Source organism: Myxine glutinosa, chromosome 9 (assembly GCF_964187855.1).
Source record: "Myxine glutinosa chromosome 9, kmMyxGlut1.1, whole genome shotgun sequence".
NCBI lineage: Eukaryota > Metazoa > Chordata > Myxini > Myxiniformes > Myxinidae > Myxine > Myxine glutinosa.
Genome location: NC_136269.1, coordinates 101,846,458 through 101,863,856, shown reverse-complemented (window position 1 = coordinate 101,863,856; position 17,399 = coordinate 101,846,458). Strand labels below are relative to the sequence as shown.

General features: G+C 45.1%; 1 protein-coding gene across 2 annotated transcripts in view; it reads right to left on the bottom strand.

Moving 5' to 3' along the window:
- The window catches only part of ITFG1 (integrin alpha FG-GAP repeat containing 1), a 220,484-nt gene that overhangs the window by 188,045 nt on the left and 15,040 nt on the right, over positions 1–17,399 (bottom strand). For both annotated transcript variants that reach the window (XM_068128708.2, XM_068128709.2), the window contains exon 3: positions 517–650. In XM_068128708.2, the coding sequence (XP_067984809.2) occupies positions 517–650 (134 nt within the window). The remainder of the gene's footprint in view (positions 1–516; positions 651–17,399) is intronic.

Sequence of the window (17,399 nt, the reverse complement as noted above, 5' to 3'; positions counted from 1 at the left end):
CATCATCCAATTTTCATCGACTTTGTTACTCATTATGCAATCCACATGCGTCTTTTGTTATCTCTTCCACAACTGAGTAAAACGTGCTTCACTCATGATTTAAAAACTGTATACCACCACATGGGGTGTGGAGTGTCAAATTTTATCAAAAATATCGTTACGGAATTTTTGAACGGCCCCATCGCGCGCGGTTAGACAATCCGTGACCGTGTGATGAATCATCTCGTTCTGATATAACCGTGGCGGAGGTTGACTTGGATGAGAGGTGTCGAGTTCATCTTTTAATAGCGCATTAAATGTGTGTTTCCCAATCACGCCGTTCATCTTTATGAGTGCTTTAAAAAATAAGCATTTCCCAAACAGCCCGTTACCGGATTTTGTCGCAGGTTGTGTCCACAGTGCGGTCATTTTTATTGTGTTTTTGTAAAGTGAAATTCACAGTTTAAATAAACAACAACAAACACTAAGTGAACAATAAAAACAAGTTATATAAATATTAATCACATCAAGCCTTACCAACTGCCAAACCATTGCCCCAATACACAAGAAGAATTTGACTTTCTGTGTGTTGAGGAGTGGCTGTGACTAATATGTCCATGAAGGAGTCACCATCGTAGTCTCCAGGAACAACACTGGTGAGTCGACCCTCCCTAGGCAAAAGGGGAGAGAGATTAAAATAAACAAATTCACAAAGGAAGAGGTCACTTGGCCTGTACTTTATTCAAAACTCACTGACAAAGTACCTTATATGGATTTACTTTTATATTCGATGAGCCTATCCTAACCTATTCACAGAGTCAACATAATCAAACGAAATATCCACATCCCCTTACCTACCTGACCTATTCCATTTAATCTCTAAGCAAGAAATTTAACCAAGACATGAGAACACAATGGCATATCATTTTCTTGAGACACCCTAGCAGCGACAATGTCAATAAATCAAATGCAGATGGGAAAGCCAGATTTAAATGACTCGGTGGTGTAATGGTTTGAGCATCCGCTCTGAGTCTGGAAGAACGGCGGTTCAAACTGTAGCAGAGTCATACCAAAGACTTTTAAAATGGGACATGGTGCTTCTTTGTTGATGTTCAGCATTTTAAAAGGATACAGCAACCATATGTTGGCAATAATACTGCAGGCCTGATTGGCCTAATGGCCTCCTCCTGCACTGAAGTTCTTTGTCAGGAATTCATATTTATTTATTCAAAAGCAGGGTGTTTTATTCTGTGTTTCAAGATGCAGCGCCCCCTTTCAGCAATGCACAGGACTACAGTTTCAATCAAAAACTTCACAAGTGAAATTCAGAACCAGCCAGGCAGTTCAAGAGGTGTGCACACTTGCTAATCGAGCTATCCTGACATCCATCAGCCTACAACACCTGGCCTTCTGTGGAGGTCTCTCATTAAAGAATAGGTCGTCTCATGGGTTCCTCATGCGAATACAACACTGCCACAACGCCAAATTGGATGCGACACAACCACATTTTAAAAGCTGGTTTTGAACTCTGTGTGTCTGTGTCTCTCTCCAGGAAATGACATCACTGCTCAGTGCTCATCCAAAGTTCCATTCTCAAGTGAAATATAGTTATTGTGGGACTCCAACCTGAAATACGAGGGCGTGATAAAAAGGAATGCCTCCTATTCTTCCATACTATGTTACGTGACGACCTCAAGGCACTGCAGCAAGTGCACCGGTAACCCAGAGGATACCACTGCAGAAAATAAATAAAGACACTGATTGTGCTCTTAGTGTTGCATTAAGGGTGAAACCAACATACCACAGGAGACAGAAGGGTAAGTTTATAATGCATATTTATTAATCCCTAATGTCTGCCTCAAGCACAATAATCATACTAAATATGCAATTTGGTGTCTGTCTGTCTGTCTGACCGAGATACATTCGGTCGTTACTTATCCAATCTCAACCAAACTTGACAGGTAGACCAAGGGTGGGTGACACGACAGGGGTTGGAACGATTGAACTCCCAACCTCGCCTCACACCAAGTAGACCGTGTGCCAAAAAAGCAAAATGTGTCTAGTTTTTTTTTCTTTCATGACCCACCTCTGGTATGAAGCTGAAATTTTGCATATATTTAGTTTAAAAATGACATAAAGAATTCATAACTAGTCAGTGCAAAAGGTTGCACATTAATTAGTTATGCTAATTAGCAAAAACTATACCGCAATCTTGTGTCCATTATTATAAAGCTGTGTATAACTGAATGGGAATTCTAAATATAAAGTATGTATGTAGTCTATGTAGAGATGGGGAAAACTGTCCAGGAGTGTGGGTGATCGAGGTCCGACACACACACACACACACACACACACACACACACACACACACACACACACACACACACACACACACACACACACACACACACACACACACACACACCAATTTACCAGAATATGGCCATTCTAATTTTAACATCAAACTGATTTTTGTGATTTTTTTTCACAAGTGATTTTTTTTTTTTTTTCATGAACTGAAATTAATTATCAAACTCGTTATCAAAGCTCTTATTAAAAAATGAATTGGAATGTTATTAAAAATAGCATATATTAAAAATGAACTTATTTAACCTATTAAAAAATGGAATCGCTCTTTTATTCATTTATGTTTTTTTTATTTTTTATTTTTTTTCTTTTTATTTTTTATTTTTTTTGTATACAAGATCGAGGCTCGTGAAAGAGCGAATGCTGTGCGTATTGACGACATGCATGAAGCAAAACCCCGAAGAACTAACATAAGAATCTTCGCCTTACGTAGCTACATCTGATGACATGTATGTCGCCATGACAGCTGCGCCAGTACTGTATGTACAGTCTGAAACGAAGCGCGCGATTGGCTGATTAGCGCTCACGGCCGCTCGTGGCTTATGTTACATGTGCTGTGATTGGACAATATTTATTAAAAAGATCATCAACATTTTGGGTGTTTTTTTCCACATTTTGAAAATATGTGCAAGTTTTGTGCTTGACGAGTTTCAGATATGAATTCTGTAATATTTTTACACAACATATTATAAATGCAGGTAGATATGCGAGGTGGGTCATGAAAGTAAACAAAACAGCGGCTCGGCCCACGGTCTAAATGGGGATTTGCGCCTTGCATGAACTCCGTGTTTTGGCGTATTAGCCGTAGAAAGATAGCTTATCGTGACGTTTTTCCAATGCAGCTTTTAATAGCAAAAGTAATAACAATCATGATAATAGAAAAATATTAATGTTGTTACAAATCAATATTAATACTAATACTGTCCCCTCTCCAAAGGATTTCCTCTTTGGACAAACGCCTTGTTAACGTTTACAAACTTATCGTGGCATTTTGTGGAAAACCTTTACCAGAAGTAAAAAAAAAAATTATAAAGCACAAACACACATGATTACCTTTTTAAACACTGGCTACTGCTGTTTATCGCTAAACTGAAAGGAATTTGGAGGAATCCCGATATCCGTGAGGCAATCTATGCTTATCACGTCTATGAACACACCTGAGCGAAGATCTACTGTAGTTTATAAACACCACAAGCGGTAATAAAACAACCATTCCTGCCACTTCCGAGTTTTTCCAAGGCCGCTTCTAATAACAAAAGTAATTACAACACTATTGATAATAGCAGAAAATTAATGTCATTACAAAATCATATCACCCCCTCCCCAAGGGGTTTTGTGACTTGCGATATTACCCCCTCCCCCCTGCCCTCCTCCATCACCACCTCATCTCCCCCCGCCCCGCGGACACTCTTACGGAAGTAAATTTTATTACAGGGAACTTAGAATGGTGAGGCGAGGTCTGATCCTTTCAATGACCTGATCTAACATATGATGATGTCATGCATGGGTCTGATCCTAAGTTAAAACAAATCTGCGCCCAGTAGTAACGTTTAGTGAGGTGAGCATGGCGAGCCAATCCATGGTAGTCCTAATTAAATTTAACATTTGATGACTTTCCATAGAATCCACAAATTAAATAAGTAGAAACCTTGGATAGGTTGACTGCTCGACATTTGGACGTGGTACATGCTTTGGAACCTTGATGGTACACGTTTCTACATGCGCTGTCACTGATGATTCGCCAATCAGCGATGAAACCATTCCGGCAGCTGAGGAGGTGTGCAGCATTGGGATTCTCTTGTGTGTACTAGGTGTAAATGTCGTTATAGCTATGGAGGGACTCTGGGAAGAGTTTGAAACAGCAAAGGGCTTCCCTTGCATAGCCCTTCATGGTTGCATTTATGCAGTTTTCTTCGTCTCGAAGATGGGAGAAGTCCATTTATTTATTTAATCCTAGTCACCTAGGGTAACTGATTAGATGAGAGCTGATTGGTTATTCCTTCCATTCGCATGCGAGAGATGTGGGTGGGTCTTTGTTTTTTTTAGGTGTGTGTGTGTGTGTGTGTGTGTGTGTGTGTGTGTGTGTGTGTGTGTGTGTGTGTGTGTGTGTGTGTGTGTGTGTGTGTGTGTGTGTGTGTGTGTGTGTATGTGTGTGCACACGCACGAAGTACACATGTGTATGTACACACACACACACACACAATTAATTGGACTTGGGTCTCATGGCCACTTGACAGTTGCAATTCAACGGGGTTTCCACATATCTCGCAGGATTGTCAGGGCTGTTTTGATTGTGGTTTCTGTGAAGTCGCTAATATAATGATAGGGGAGGGGAAAGCATTCAATATTATGCTGTTTCAATGTGGGAATGTCTGTTTGCTTTTATGATCAGGCAGAGGGGGAGGGCAGAATTTGGGTTGGAGGGGGTGGGAGGGGAAGAGCAAAGATGGGACAAAGTTGGGAGGGGGAGGTTGAGGCTATTGAGGTGGGGAAGGAGGGGGGATTGAAGAGTTGTGGTTGGGGGTGAATGGGGATGGGAGGAAGGTTGAAGGCTTGGAGTGTGGAGTGGATTGATGCCTTAGGGTTGGAAGGATGAGGACTCGTACTCGGGTTTGGGAGTTGATGACTTGGGGTTTGTGAGGGGTGGGGGAGATTTGAGGGATTGAAGTCACATTTTACGTGAAGGTCCCTGCTAGGCTTCTCCAAAACAGGTAAAGATATTCAAATGAAACAAAGCACAGTCCAAACTCGGTTCTTCCTGCCATTGGGGGCGAATTTTCATGATTCTGACAATGTCTCAGTGTTACAGTAATCAAAATGGCAGAGGGCAACATAGCGTTGTTAGTGTTGTGAAGCGTGCAGTGCTCGGAGATGAGTGACTGGAGATGACTGGAAATGACAGTTGGGTGCACCATTACGATCCTGAGTAAGAGACGATCAATGGAGTACCGCCACAAGAGATCACGAGCCTCAACTTAGCTCCATCAGATTTTCATGTCTACCACAAACTTAAGGAACACCTACATGGAAAACATTGCTCTTTCGATGTTGATGCCAAGGCCGCTGTGAAACACTGGTTAAATCAGGAGGATGCACATTTTTATCATGACATCATCACAAAACTACTTGAACCTTGGCAGAAATGTGTGGACCACAGTGGTGATTATGCCGAGAAATAAGTATGCACCATGATGGAATACGATAGGTGTTAGTATCTGTCTTTGTTTCATTTGAATATCTTCACCTATTTTGGAGAAAAAGAATAGGAGGCATTACTTTTCCATACGCATTTGCACAATATTGCTCGACAACAATAGTTTTGTTTTTTTAATATTAAAAGCATCCCTGACTTTAACTTAATGTTTCGATCTTCTGAATCATAAATATGTGCAAATGTCAACGTCGGCAAATAGAATCATCAGTCTGGAAACCTGTTGCACGGCTGAGAGAGAACGCACTGTTCTGGCATTAATTCACCCTCTGTTGACCATAATCTCCCCAAACTTGCATATATTAATCCGACATGATATTAAATTGAGGGGGATTATAAATATTGAGGAATTGAGGAGGACCAGAAATGCTCAGACCATCTCGCCGATAATATACCTCTTGCTGCCCCACAAAAAAGATATTCTTACGTTTATGGGGAGGTAGGCAATGAAATACAGTGCATTCAGAAAGTATTCAGACCCTTTCACTTTTTTCACATTTTGTTATGTTGCAGCCTCATGCTGAAATCGTTTAAATTCATTTTTTCCCTCATCAATCTACACTCAATACCACATAATGACAGAGAAAACAGGATTTTAGAAAGTTTTGCAAATTTTTTAAAAAGAAAAAACTGAAATATCACATTGACATAAGTATTCATACCCTTCCCTATGACACTTGAAATTTAGCTCAGGTGCCTCCGATTTTTTTTTTTTTTTTTTTTTTGTATACTGAATCGAGGCCCGTGAAAGAGCTAACATTTATTTCACAAACAAATCAACCAGACAAACAAAATATATAAAAAGAGGGAGCAGAAGAAAAGAAGGGGAGAGAAGGGGAAGATTGTGATTGTGATTTCATCAGATTGTGATTGTGATTGTGATTTTGTGATTTTTGTGATTTGTGATTTTGTGATTGTGATTTGTTTTGTGATTTCATCAGTGATTGTGATTTGATTATGATCACATCAGTGATTGAAAATTGTGATTTAGACCACAGAAAAACCATCAGATCCACAACATTTGAGAGCAGGGAGAAGTGTGGGAGGGAGAGGGCTTGGGGGGAGGAGGCGTGGGAAGGGGGGGGAGGAGGCGTGGGAAGGGGGGGGAAGAGGCGTGGGAAGGGGGGGGGGAGGTATAAAATACAAGGGTACCGAAATTAGCGGGGGTAGAAAAGATCAAGGTTTTGGATGGGGGAGGATAAGAGATGGTGGTGAACAGCTGTTTTAAAGACCTGGAGGGAGGAGTGGGATTTTCTTTGATCATCTTGATCACTCTTGATCATCTTTGAGATGTTTCTACATCTTGATTTGAGTTCACTTGTGGCAAATTCAATTGATTGGACATGATTTGGAAAGGAACACACCTGTCTATATAAGGTCTCACAGCTGACAATGCATATCAGAGCAAAAACCAAGCCATGAGGTTGAAGGAACTGCCTGCAGAGCTCAGAGACAGGATTGTGTCGAGGCACAGATCTGGGGAAGCCTACAAAAAAAATTCTACTGCATGGAAGGTTCCCAAGAGCACAGTGGCTTCCATAATTCTTAAATGGAAGAAGTATGGAACAACCAGGACTCTTCCTAGAGCTGGCCGCCCGGCCAAACTGAGCAATCGGGGGAGAAGGGCCTTGGTAAGAGACGTGACCAAGAACCCGATGGTCACTATGGCTGAGCTCCAGAGATCCTGTGTGGAGATGGGAGAAACTTCCAGAAGGACAACCATCACTGCAACACTCCACCGATCTGGGCTTTATGGCAGAGTGGCCAGACGGAAGCCAAACAGTTCAATCTTGGTTTCATCAGACCACAGAATCTTGTTTCTCAGAGTCTGAGAGTCCTTTAGGTGCTTTTTTGCATTAACTACAAGCAGGCTTTCATGTGTCTTTCACTGAGGAGAGGCGGCGATTGGTCCGGTAACATGGAGCGATGAGATGGCACTCGCTGATAGGAGCTGTCAGGTGATGTCAGATAGAAGGTTCGAGGACAGTGAACAAAAAGGCGAAGGAGGGGCCATCTATATCTATATCTATCTATATATCCATATATATATATATATATATATATATATATATATATATATATATATATATATATATATATATATATATATATATATATATATATATATATATATATATATATATATATATATATATATATATATATATATATATATATATATATATATCTATATATATATATATATATATATCTATATATATATATCTATATATATATATATCGATATATATATATATCGATATATATATATATATACTAGCGGGGTCACCGGTGGGAATCCCACGGGCATGGATGTGTGTGACATTTCGACATATTGAGTTAGATGCTGCACATTCATTTTTACAAAATGGTTACTGGCAAGTCATCAGATCCAGAAATGGTGTAATGAACACAATTTATTTATTTCACATAATATGTGACCCCTCACTCCTCTCCACCTGACACTCTCCTCTCTCCACCTGACACTCTCCTCTCTCCACCTGACACTCTCCTCTCTCCACCTAGCACTCCTCTCCTCTCCAATCCCTCATTCCTCTCCTCTCCAATCCCTCACCTCTCCAATCCCTCACACTCCTCTCCTCTCCAATCCCTCACACGCCTCTCCAATCGCTCCTCACTCGCCTCTCCATCGCGCCTCACACTCCTCTCCAATCGCGCCTCACTCCTCTCCAATCGCGCCTCACACTCTCCAATCGCGCCTCACACTCCTCTATTATAATATATATATATATATATATATATATATATATATATATATATATATCTATATATATATATCGATATATATATCTATATATATATATATATCTATATATATATATCTATCTATATATCTATATATATCTATCTATATATCTATATATATCTATATCTATATATATTGTTGCGAATATGGAATTTGGCCTCCATATCCGCTTGTAAATATTCCCCTATTTCCCCAATACTCCCCAACTATCCCCAATCCCCCATTCCCTAGTCCCATTGCCTGTAAATAACACTCTGTAGAACCGACCTTCCCCTTTTTCCCCCATTAAATGTCGTGCCCAGGTCCACCGCATCTCACGTAGACAACTTTCGGACATCTTGCTAGTTATTCTTAGTCTATGTCAGTTAAGGACTCGTTTCCATTAATTCTGACTCTTCGTTGCACCAGAATGTGATTATATGGCACCAGTAGTGAGTTTAGGACCTTCCCATACCTCCCCGCATCTCTTCCCCATGAAGAAGCTACAACAACAACAACTACAACAGCAGAGGGGGGCGGCGCGGCGACGGCGCGGGGAGTGTGCGTCCTCACACCGGCTCGGTTAGCCGCCATGACCATGCGCTCCGACGGGGTTACCACGAAGGGGCTGGCTGTCAGCTCCTCGTCAAGGGCGGAGCCTGGTAACCCCCCCCCCCGCACCCAATAAGAAGGGCGGACCGATTCCATCTGGGGCGGAGCTAACGAGCCGAGGGCGTGTCACTCCCCGCCGGATATACGAAGCGACTCACCGGACGTGACGTGAGATGCGCCCCCAGCTTGAGCAGACAAGACGCCACCTCGAGCACTGTGAGACCTCCTGCATCTTTTGGACCGGGTCGATCCTGCCCTGAGCCCAGGTGCACTTGGAGCGATCGATTCTGCCTTTCCTTGCCATCAATCCCCGTGTGAGTCAGTTTTGTCCTGTTTATCTGTCGTCTGTCAGGGAATAAGATAAGTGTGTCTAAGTGCCTATCTTTCTATGATGTCCCTCTTGTAGTTGTAATCTAACCTTCCGTAACAATATAACCTCCTCCGGAGGTCTTGAGAACTGAACCCTTGGTGTCGTGTCATTTGAATCCCAGCCGTGGTGTCCTTTTCCTTTATTGACCTAGCGTAGCGCGACTAGTCAACGTTCGAGCATAATCGGGTAAACTGTGCAGACGTGGTCATACCAAACCGCTCGGTAAACTAACATCCACAACCGCGTCTGTAACAATTGGTGTCGAGGAGTGGAATTCGGACCCGGGACTAAATTTATTAGGCCCAAACTTTGGGAGGTAGAATCGATCCGGAGCGCGTTTACTGCGCTCGACGAAATTATAACGGCGAAATTTGATTTTGTTATACGGAAATAAAAACCCGAATTTTGAAAGTCGCGCTATGGCAGACCAAGTCGGCTGGGGTCCGGTAGTGGAGAGTGAGGCAGGGTCGGTCCAGGACCAAATTGAGGGACATGAGGGACGCGAGGAGAGCGAAGCAGCGAGGGTAGTAGACGCGCAAAATGGCGCCTCGCTGGTCACCGCGCCCGCGACCGTGGCAGCGCCCCTGGTGGATTGGAACCTTTTTTTTATACAAATGAAGGCCCTTATGGCCCAGACTAGTGAGCAAATGAGGGCTGATAGTGAGCGATTGGAGGGCCAAATGGGGGTAATGAGGGACGAAGCGAGGGCTCGGAGTGAGCAATTGGGGGTAATGGGAAACCAAATGGGGGTAATGAGGGACGAAGCGAGGGGTACCAGTGAGGGGTTAGACAATAATTTTAAGGGATTAGACGAGAAATTTGGGAAATTGGACAATAGATTAGGGGAAATACAGGAGGGGTTAATGGGGGTAGAAAACAGAATGGCCGCTCAAGAGAATCAAATGGAAGGGATGCAAAAAGGGTTAGAGGGGTTAGAAAACACCATGGAAGGCAAATTGAGGGACATGAGGGACCAAGCGAAAAGGGAAGTTAACCAAATGGGGCAGCAGATAGAGGGGGTCAGAATGGGGGTAGAAACTAAACTGGATGCTCACAGGGAGGAAATGGAGCAGATGAGGGTGGCATCTGGGCAGGAGATGCAAGTGATGGGAGAGGAGATCAGAAGAGGAGTGAGTGAAGAGGTCGGAGGAGTGCGCGAGGAGGTGAGGCACTGTCAGGAGCACATGGAGAAGGAGGTGAGAAAGGGGACTGTAAAGTTACAAGGGGGCATAGAGGACCTGACGCAGGAGGTGGAGCAGCTGACGGTGGGACAGACGGAGTTAGTGGAGCAGGTTCAAAAGAACACAGCGGTAATAGGAGGTTTAAAAGCGACACAGAAAGAACTAAAAGACGACTTGATAGCGACGAAGAGGGAATGTCAGATGGTACGTGAGGGACTGACAACGAGGCTGGACGAGGTGATAGAGGTAATGGAGACGAAGGACCGGCAGGTGAGGACGCACATGGAAACGGTCAAGGTAGCCTTGGAGGATGAGCTTGAGGAGACGTACCGGGGAATAAAAGAGGTGAAGCAGAAATTAGAAGAAGTGGAAGAAGGGATGAGCGAAATTAAGAAGCGACGGAGAGGGGATAAGAAAGAGATAAAAGAGGAGGTAAAAGAATTGGTCCAAAGTCTGTGTTTGGATCGTGATGTGCTCATTAACCGGATGAGGGATTCGCAGGTGATGGAGGAGAAGCGAAGAGGAAGAGGACCCGGTGTAAGTGGTGACCAATATGGTCGTGCGTATGATGCGCCAGGTGATTTAATGAGCTTGGGGGTCGAGATGGACCCGGGTGTTCGTGAGAGGCCGTTGGTGAAGTGTGCGACAGGTCTGGTGTGCGAAAAAGGAGGAGTGCGAGAAAGTCCGACTCTGGGGTGTGTGAGGAAAAAGTGCGTGCCAAGGAGTGAGGGTGCTGGCGAGAGTGAGTCGGTCGTAGCGCGTGTGCGAGGGAGCACATGGAAGCGCGGTGTGGTAAGTGTTACAGAGGGTGTGACGGGAGAGTGTGCGCAGGAGTGTGCGCGAGAAAGGTGTGTGACGGACAGGTGCATGGGGAAAGAGTGCGCTGTCAAAGGCAAGGAAGAATGCACGCCTGTGGTAAGTGTTACAGAGGGTGTGACGGGAGAGGGTGTGCGAGAAAGGTGTGTAACGGACGGGTGCATGGGGAAAGAGTGCGCTGTCGGGAGTAAGGGTGAGTGCGTTGTCAAGAATGGAGGTGAGAGTAGTGAGAGTGACAAGGAGAGTGAGTTGGTTGTGACAGGTGAGCGAGGATGTACACCTGGGATGGAAGGATGCACACCTGGAATGGTAGAGCGTGAGTGGGAATGCACGCTGGAATTGGTAGTGAGGCACGTGGTTGGGTGTGCGAATGAGAGCACACCTGTGATTGTCACAGAGGAGGTGACAGAGGAGGGGGCGCGAAGAGGTGTGTTGGTGAGGTGTGCGACCAACGAATGTGTGCCAAGGTGTTCGGTGGTCAGGTGTGTGGCCAAGGCTGTGAGTGGAATGGGTGTACCTGGGTGTGAAAGGAAAGGTAGCATGGGAACGGCTGGATGTGTGAGCAAGGAACGGGCTGCGGGGTGTAAGCGTCCAGGTGAAGCATCGACGTTAGACGGGTTAGAGGTTAGAGCGACTTTTAGCCGAAGCGGGCCCTCGGTGCGTGCTGGGCCTCGCTTTGAACGGCCGCGTCCGTGCTCCACTAGGCGGAGCGGGCAGCCCGATAGAAAGGGTCGTCATGGCGACCACTTTTTGTTGAGGCAGTCCGGCAGGTCGAGATCGGGACATTGGATGGCTCCACGCCGAGATGGTGCGTGGGATCTCGGCCCGCGTAAGCCCCCGTCCCTGCCCCGAATGCCGGACGCATCCAGCCGCCGGCACAAAACAACCAGCATCCATTGCTTGGCTTTACGAAGCCGGGCTTTGGACGGGAATTGGCGCACCGAGAGGCAGTAGTGAGTAGACTGGGTGATGAGGTTAGTGTTTTGGACCCAAAATTAGAGAAAAACAAAATTTGATAATTGGCAAGGGATTGGCAGTAGTGATTGGCAGATGATGAGTAGGATTGGCCAAATTTTTGATTTGTTGAAATTTGATGTGCAAAATTGGTAGTGAGCGATGGGCCCGGTGGGTAAGGGGGGCATCCCTGCCACCCTTCCCATGTGGGGCAAAGGAGCTATAGCTTATGGGGTGCATGGCAGTGAAAACTAGCCCGGGTGGGTTAGGTTATATTGATAGGGATCTAGCGAAGATGACAATAGGTAACGTTAAGATTAGTTAGTGACTGATACCTGTAGTGGGGACGCAGGTAGATTAGTGTGGATGATAATGACGAGGGAGCGCAATAGTTTAAAGGGACGACTGGGAAGCGCAAGTTTCAGAAGGGAGTAGTTAGCTGAGATGATGCCGTGTGTGTGAGAATTGAACAGGTGTGATTGCACAGGTGTGCAACTGGACAGGTGTGTGGAGCAGTGTGTGAGTAGTGAGTGTGTGGATCAGCGCGAATGCGCTTGGGGAGAGAAGGGTGCAGGTGGCACCAGGTGTGAGAGCACAGGTGTGCAGGTACAGGTGTGTGGAGAGAGTGGGAGTAAGTGGTACGGAGTGGTGTGCATGGTGCGAAGGTGTGAATGGGGGAAGAGTGGACCCCATCACGGATACCCGGGGCGGGTAGTGTAAGTGTTAGGTAGAGGGTATAGGTAAATTGTGGTTGGATATTGGCATTTGTGGTGCGGTTGCAGAATGGTGTTGTGGATGGGTGCATTAGTGTTGTGGAAATGGCTGGGCGTGTAGCCTGTTAGTGCGTGTAGTTGGTTGGGCACTCCACCACTGTGAGGATGTCGGCCAGGTGAGGCCGCAGGTGGGCTCTGGGAGCCGGTAGAGTTGTGGATGGGGCCCGAGGATCCAGAGGATGGACCCGGGTAGCCCAGTGCCAGAGAGGGCACCGAGTGGGGAGAGCGCCAGAGGGCCTTCCCCAGGTAGTTAGGTTAGGGTGAGGAGCAGGTAAGCTCGGGTGGCAACTACAGTGGTGGAGGTGTGCAGGTGGGTAGACCCGCTGGGAGAGGTACACGCCACAGCCCAGAAATTGTGCGAGGGCACCGGGAGATGAATCGGGGGAGTGAGACCCCAAATTGAAGAGCACCACAGTTTGGCCAATGGGAATTGGTTTTTAGAACCCATAGTGTAAGAGGGCCAATGGTTTGGCCGGAGAAAGACCCCGGGTAGTGTAAAGTTGTTAAAGTCATTTAGGAAATAGTTAGGATTGATGAACCTGTCGCACCATACGCAGCCACTTACCTGTGGTGATGATGATGACTCCACACCTGTGTTTTCTTTGTTCTTTGTGCAGGAAATGAGAATTGCTGTGTGGATTGGTGAGACGCATCACGACGTGGATGAGACATTGGGGTGATTCCATCTCTCCCTCCCTAGGAGGGACTGATGATGAATTGGTGATAGCAAATTATGATGTTGAGTTGGAGATGGCAAATTTTGATGAAAGTTGACAATGGCAAATTTGATTGGTTAGGAGGGAGAGAAGACGAATTTGGTATATGGGAGGAACGGGGAAGACAGTAGGGATGTTTGTTGATTTGTAAAGTAGATGTTTATGGGTAGTGTTGTGTTTTGTGGATACAGTAAGGGGTAAGGGAGGGGCCATGTAGGTTACCTGGTGGGGGGGGGGCGTACGATAGGAACGTACCTGTCTCACCTGGTTCCCATGTGCCCCCAGTGTGCATCACCTTGTATTGCGTGCACTTTTGCACCCTTACCACCTTACTCACTTGTCTTCTTCTTTTGTCTCCCACCTCCGAGGATCTGGTTTTGGGGCAGAGAGAGAGGAGAGAGAGGTGCTGGCTTCGCAGTTGTGGGCCTGCACTTTCGCTGCTTGCTGCACTTTCACTGCTCGATACACCATATGGACCGCAATTTTGGTGGCCACCCACAATGGACCGCAGCTCTTTTGCGGCCAAGCACCACCCGTGGATGGACCTATGGGTCAACGTGGCACCTGTGCCATACAGGTGAACCACTTTTAGTTGACACCACTGAAGGCCACAATATAGAAATGGACGCGGTTGGCGCCTTTCTTTATTTTTTGAAAGAGGCAAGAACACCAAGTGCACCACACGAAGGCAAGACCAGCGGCAGAACATCGGCCGGCTGTGACACCACCGGTGATTCATAAACACTTTATTGGTGCACCGGATGGTGCTGACTGTGTGATGGGGTGGTGCTTTTCGTGCTTGGATGGGGTGCTCTGCACATTATTAAAGGCCGTAAGGCCACAGAGCACTCGTGGGTTGGTGTATCGATGCTGGCATGCGTGCTCTCTCTATGCATAACATCTGCATGTGTTCCTCCAAAAACAGGTCCTGGATCGTAGTGTAAATATCAGCGTAGTCTTGTGTAAATAATGCTCCCTACCGGCTGTATGTTTAGTTTGCGAATTCTTTCCGGATTCGGTTATCCTGTGGGTGTGTTTCTGAGAGGAGAAGGGTGCAACGTCGCAGGGGGACATATTTACTCATTTGTGAATATCTGTAAAACTGTCGCACTCAGGGTAGAGTTAATAGTAGTGGGAACTACATCTGAGTGCCACATTAAACTAGGTAAAAATTTATCGGGTCGGGACGCCCCGAGGGTAGAGAAGGGTGCAATGTTGCGAATATGGAATTTGGCCTCCATATCCGCTTGTAAATATTCCCCTATTTCCCCAATACTCCCCAACTATCCCCAATCCCCCATTCCCTAGTCCCATTGCCTGTAAATAACACTCTGTAGAACCGACCTTCCCCTTTTTCCCCCATTAAATGTCGTGCCCAGGTCCACCGCATCTCACGTAGACAACTTTCGGACATCTTGCTAGTTATTCTTAGTCTATGTCAGTTAAGGACTCGTTTCCATTAATTCTGACTCTTCGTTGCACCAGAATGTGATTATATGGCACCAGTAGTGAGTTTAGGACCTTCCCATACCTCCCCGCATCTCTTCCCCATGAAGAAGCTACAACAACAACAACTACAACAGCAGAGGGGGGCGGCGCGGCGACGGCGCGGGGAGTGTGCGTCCTCACACCGGCTCGGTTAGCCGCCATGACCATGCGCTCCGACGGGGTTACCACGAAGGGGCTGGCTGTCAGCTCCTCGTCAAGGGCGGAGCCTGGTAACCCCCCCCGCACCCAATAAGAAGGGCGGACCGATTCCATCTGGGGCGGAGCTAACGAGCCGAGGGCGTGTCACTCCCCGCCGGATATACGAAGCGACTCACCGGACGTGACGTGAGATGCGCCCCCAGCTTGAGCAGACAAGACGCCACCTCGAGCGCTGTGAGACCTCCTGCATCTTTTGGACCGGGTCGATCCTGCCCTGAGCCCAGGTGCACCTGGAGCGATCGATTCTGCCTTTCCTTGCCATCAATCCCCGTGTGAGTCAGTTTTGTCCTGTTTATCTGTCGTCTGTCAGGGAATAAGATAAGTGTGTCTAAGTGCCTATCTTTCTATGATGTCCCTCTTGTAGTTGTAATCTAACCTTCCGTAACAATATAACCTCCTCCGGAGGTCTTGAGAACTGAACCCTTGGTGTCGTGTCATTTGAATCCCAGCCGTGGTGTCCTTTTCCTTTATTGACCTAGCGTAGCGCGACTAGTCAACGTTCGAGCATAATCGGGTAAACTGTGCAGACGTGGTCATACCAAACCGCTCGGTAAACTAACATCCACAACCGCGTCTGTAACAATATATATATATATATATATATATATGTATATATATATATATATATATATATATATATATATACACATATATATATATATATATATATATACAGTCATCCCTCGCTATATCGCGGTTCACTTTTCGCGGATTCGGTACATCGCGGTTTTTTCTCGCTAGTATATGTAAAATTATATCGCTGATTTTTCGCTATATCGTGGGATTTTGCAGTATAAATGTATTTTTATATACTATTATTTTAAATATTTTTGTGGTAAAATAAGCATTTTCTAGCCTAAAAAATTAAAAAACGTAAAGAAATAAGAAAAATACAGTATTTAAAACATATTACAAGAAATAAAATACTGTACATAGTGTACAGTAGAAGGGTAGACAAAGAATCGTGCGTATGGAAAACGCCAGTACATTCATCATCGTCATCACCTTCATAGTCATCAGTACTGCACAGCTAATTCATCATCATCTTCATCACGCAAGTTGTAGTATTGAAGAGCCGGGGCTCTTGCTTGATACGGACGAAATGACGGGCAAGACACAAACTCGTCCGAGAAGATATTTATTCTTAAAACCAACTCGGGAACACTGAAAAGCCCATTTATCGGGCTGCATTATAAAGCACAACCAGAAACCGAAAGCCAAGCCTCTCAAGCGTGGCGTGCTTCGGTGAATCGGTGGTCACGTGATCAACAGGTGTAGCTGATTATACCCGCAAAGCGCGGCACGCTTTAGCGGTCACGTGACCAGCCACTCTCGCGCCGGGAATCCCCGCCGGTGACGTCACCGGCTGGAGCAAGGAGATTCTGATGCTGGTCTTGCTTGGGGAACCCATAGGTAGCTACAGTATCTTCAATGGTGAGTACCCATTAGAATTTTATATGTTGTTAAAATTACGTATGTTTAAGAGTGTAAAAAGTGTTTAAGAGTATAGGAAGTGTTTATAAGAGTATGGGAAAGGTTAATAAGAGTGTGGGGAGTTCATAATGCTTTAAAATATATATTAAAAAAATATATATATATGGTCGCTACTTCGCGGATTTTCGTTTATCGCGGGGGGTTCTGGAACGTAACCCCCGCGATAAACGAGGGTTCACTGTATATATATATATATATATATATATATATATATATACATATATATATATATACATATATATATATATATATATATATATATATATACATATATATATATATACATATATATATATATACATATATATATATATATATATATATATATATATATATATATTGTTGCGGATATGAGGACTGTATATTTTTTTGATTGTGTGCTTTATTATTATTATTATTGTTTATTCTGCGCCCCCTGCCTCCGGAGCTGTGTAAAGGTGAAAGGGCATCCCATAATTAGTCCACAAGCATAC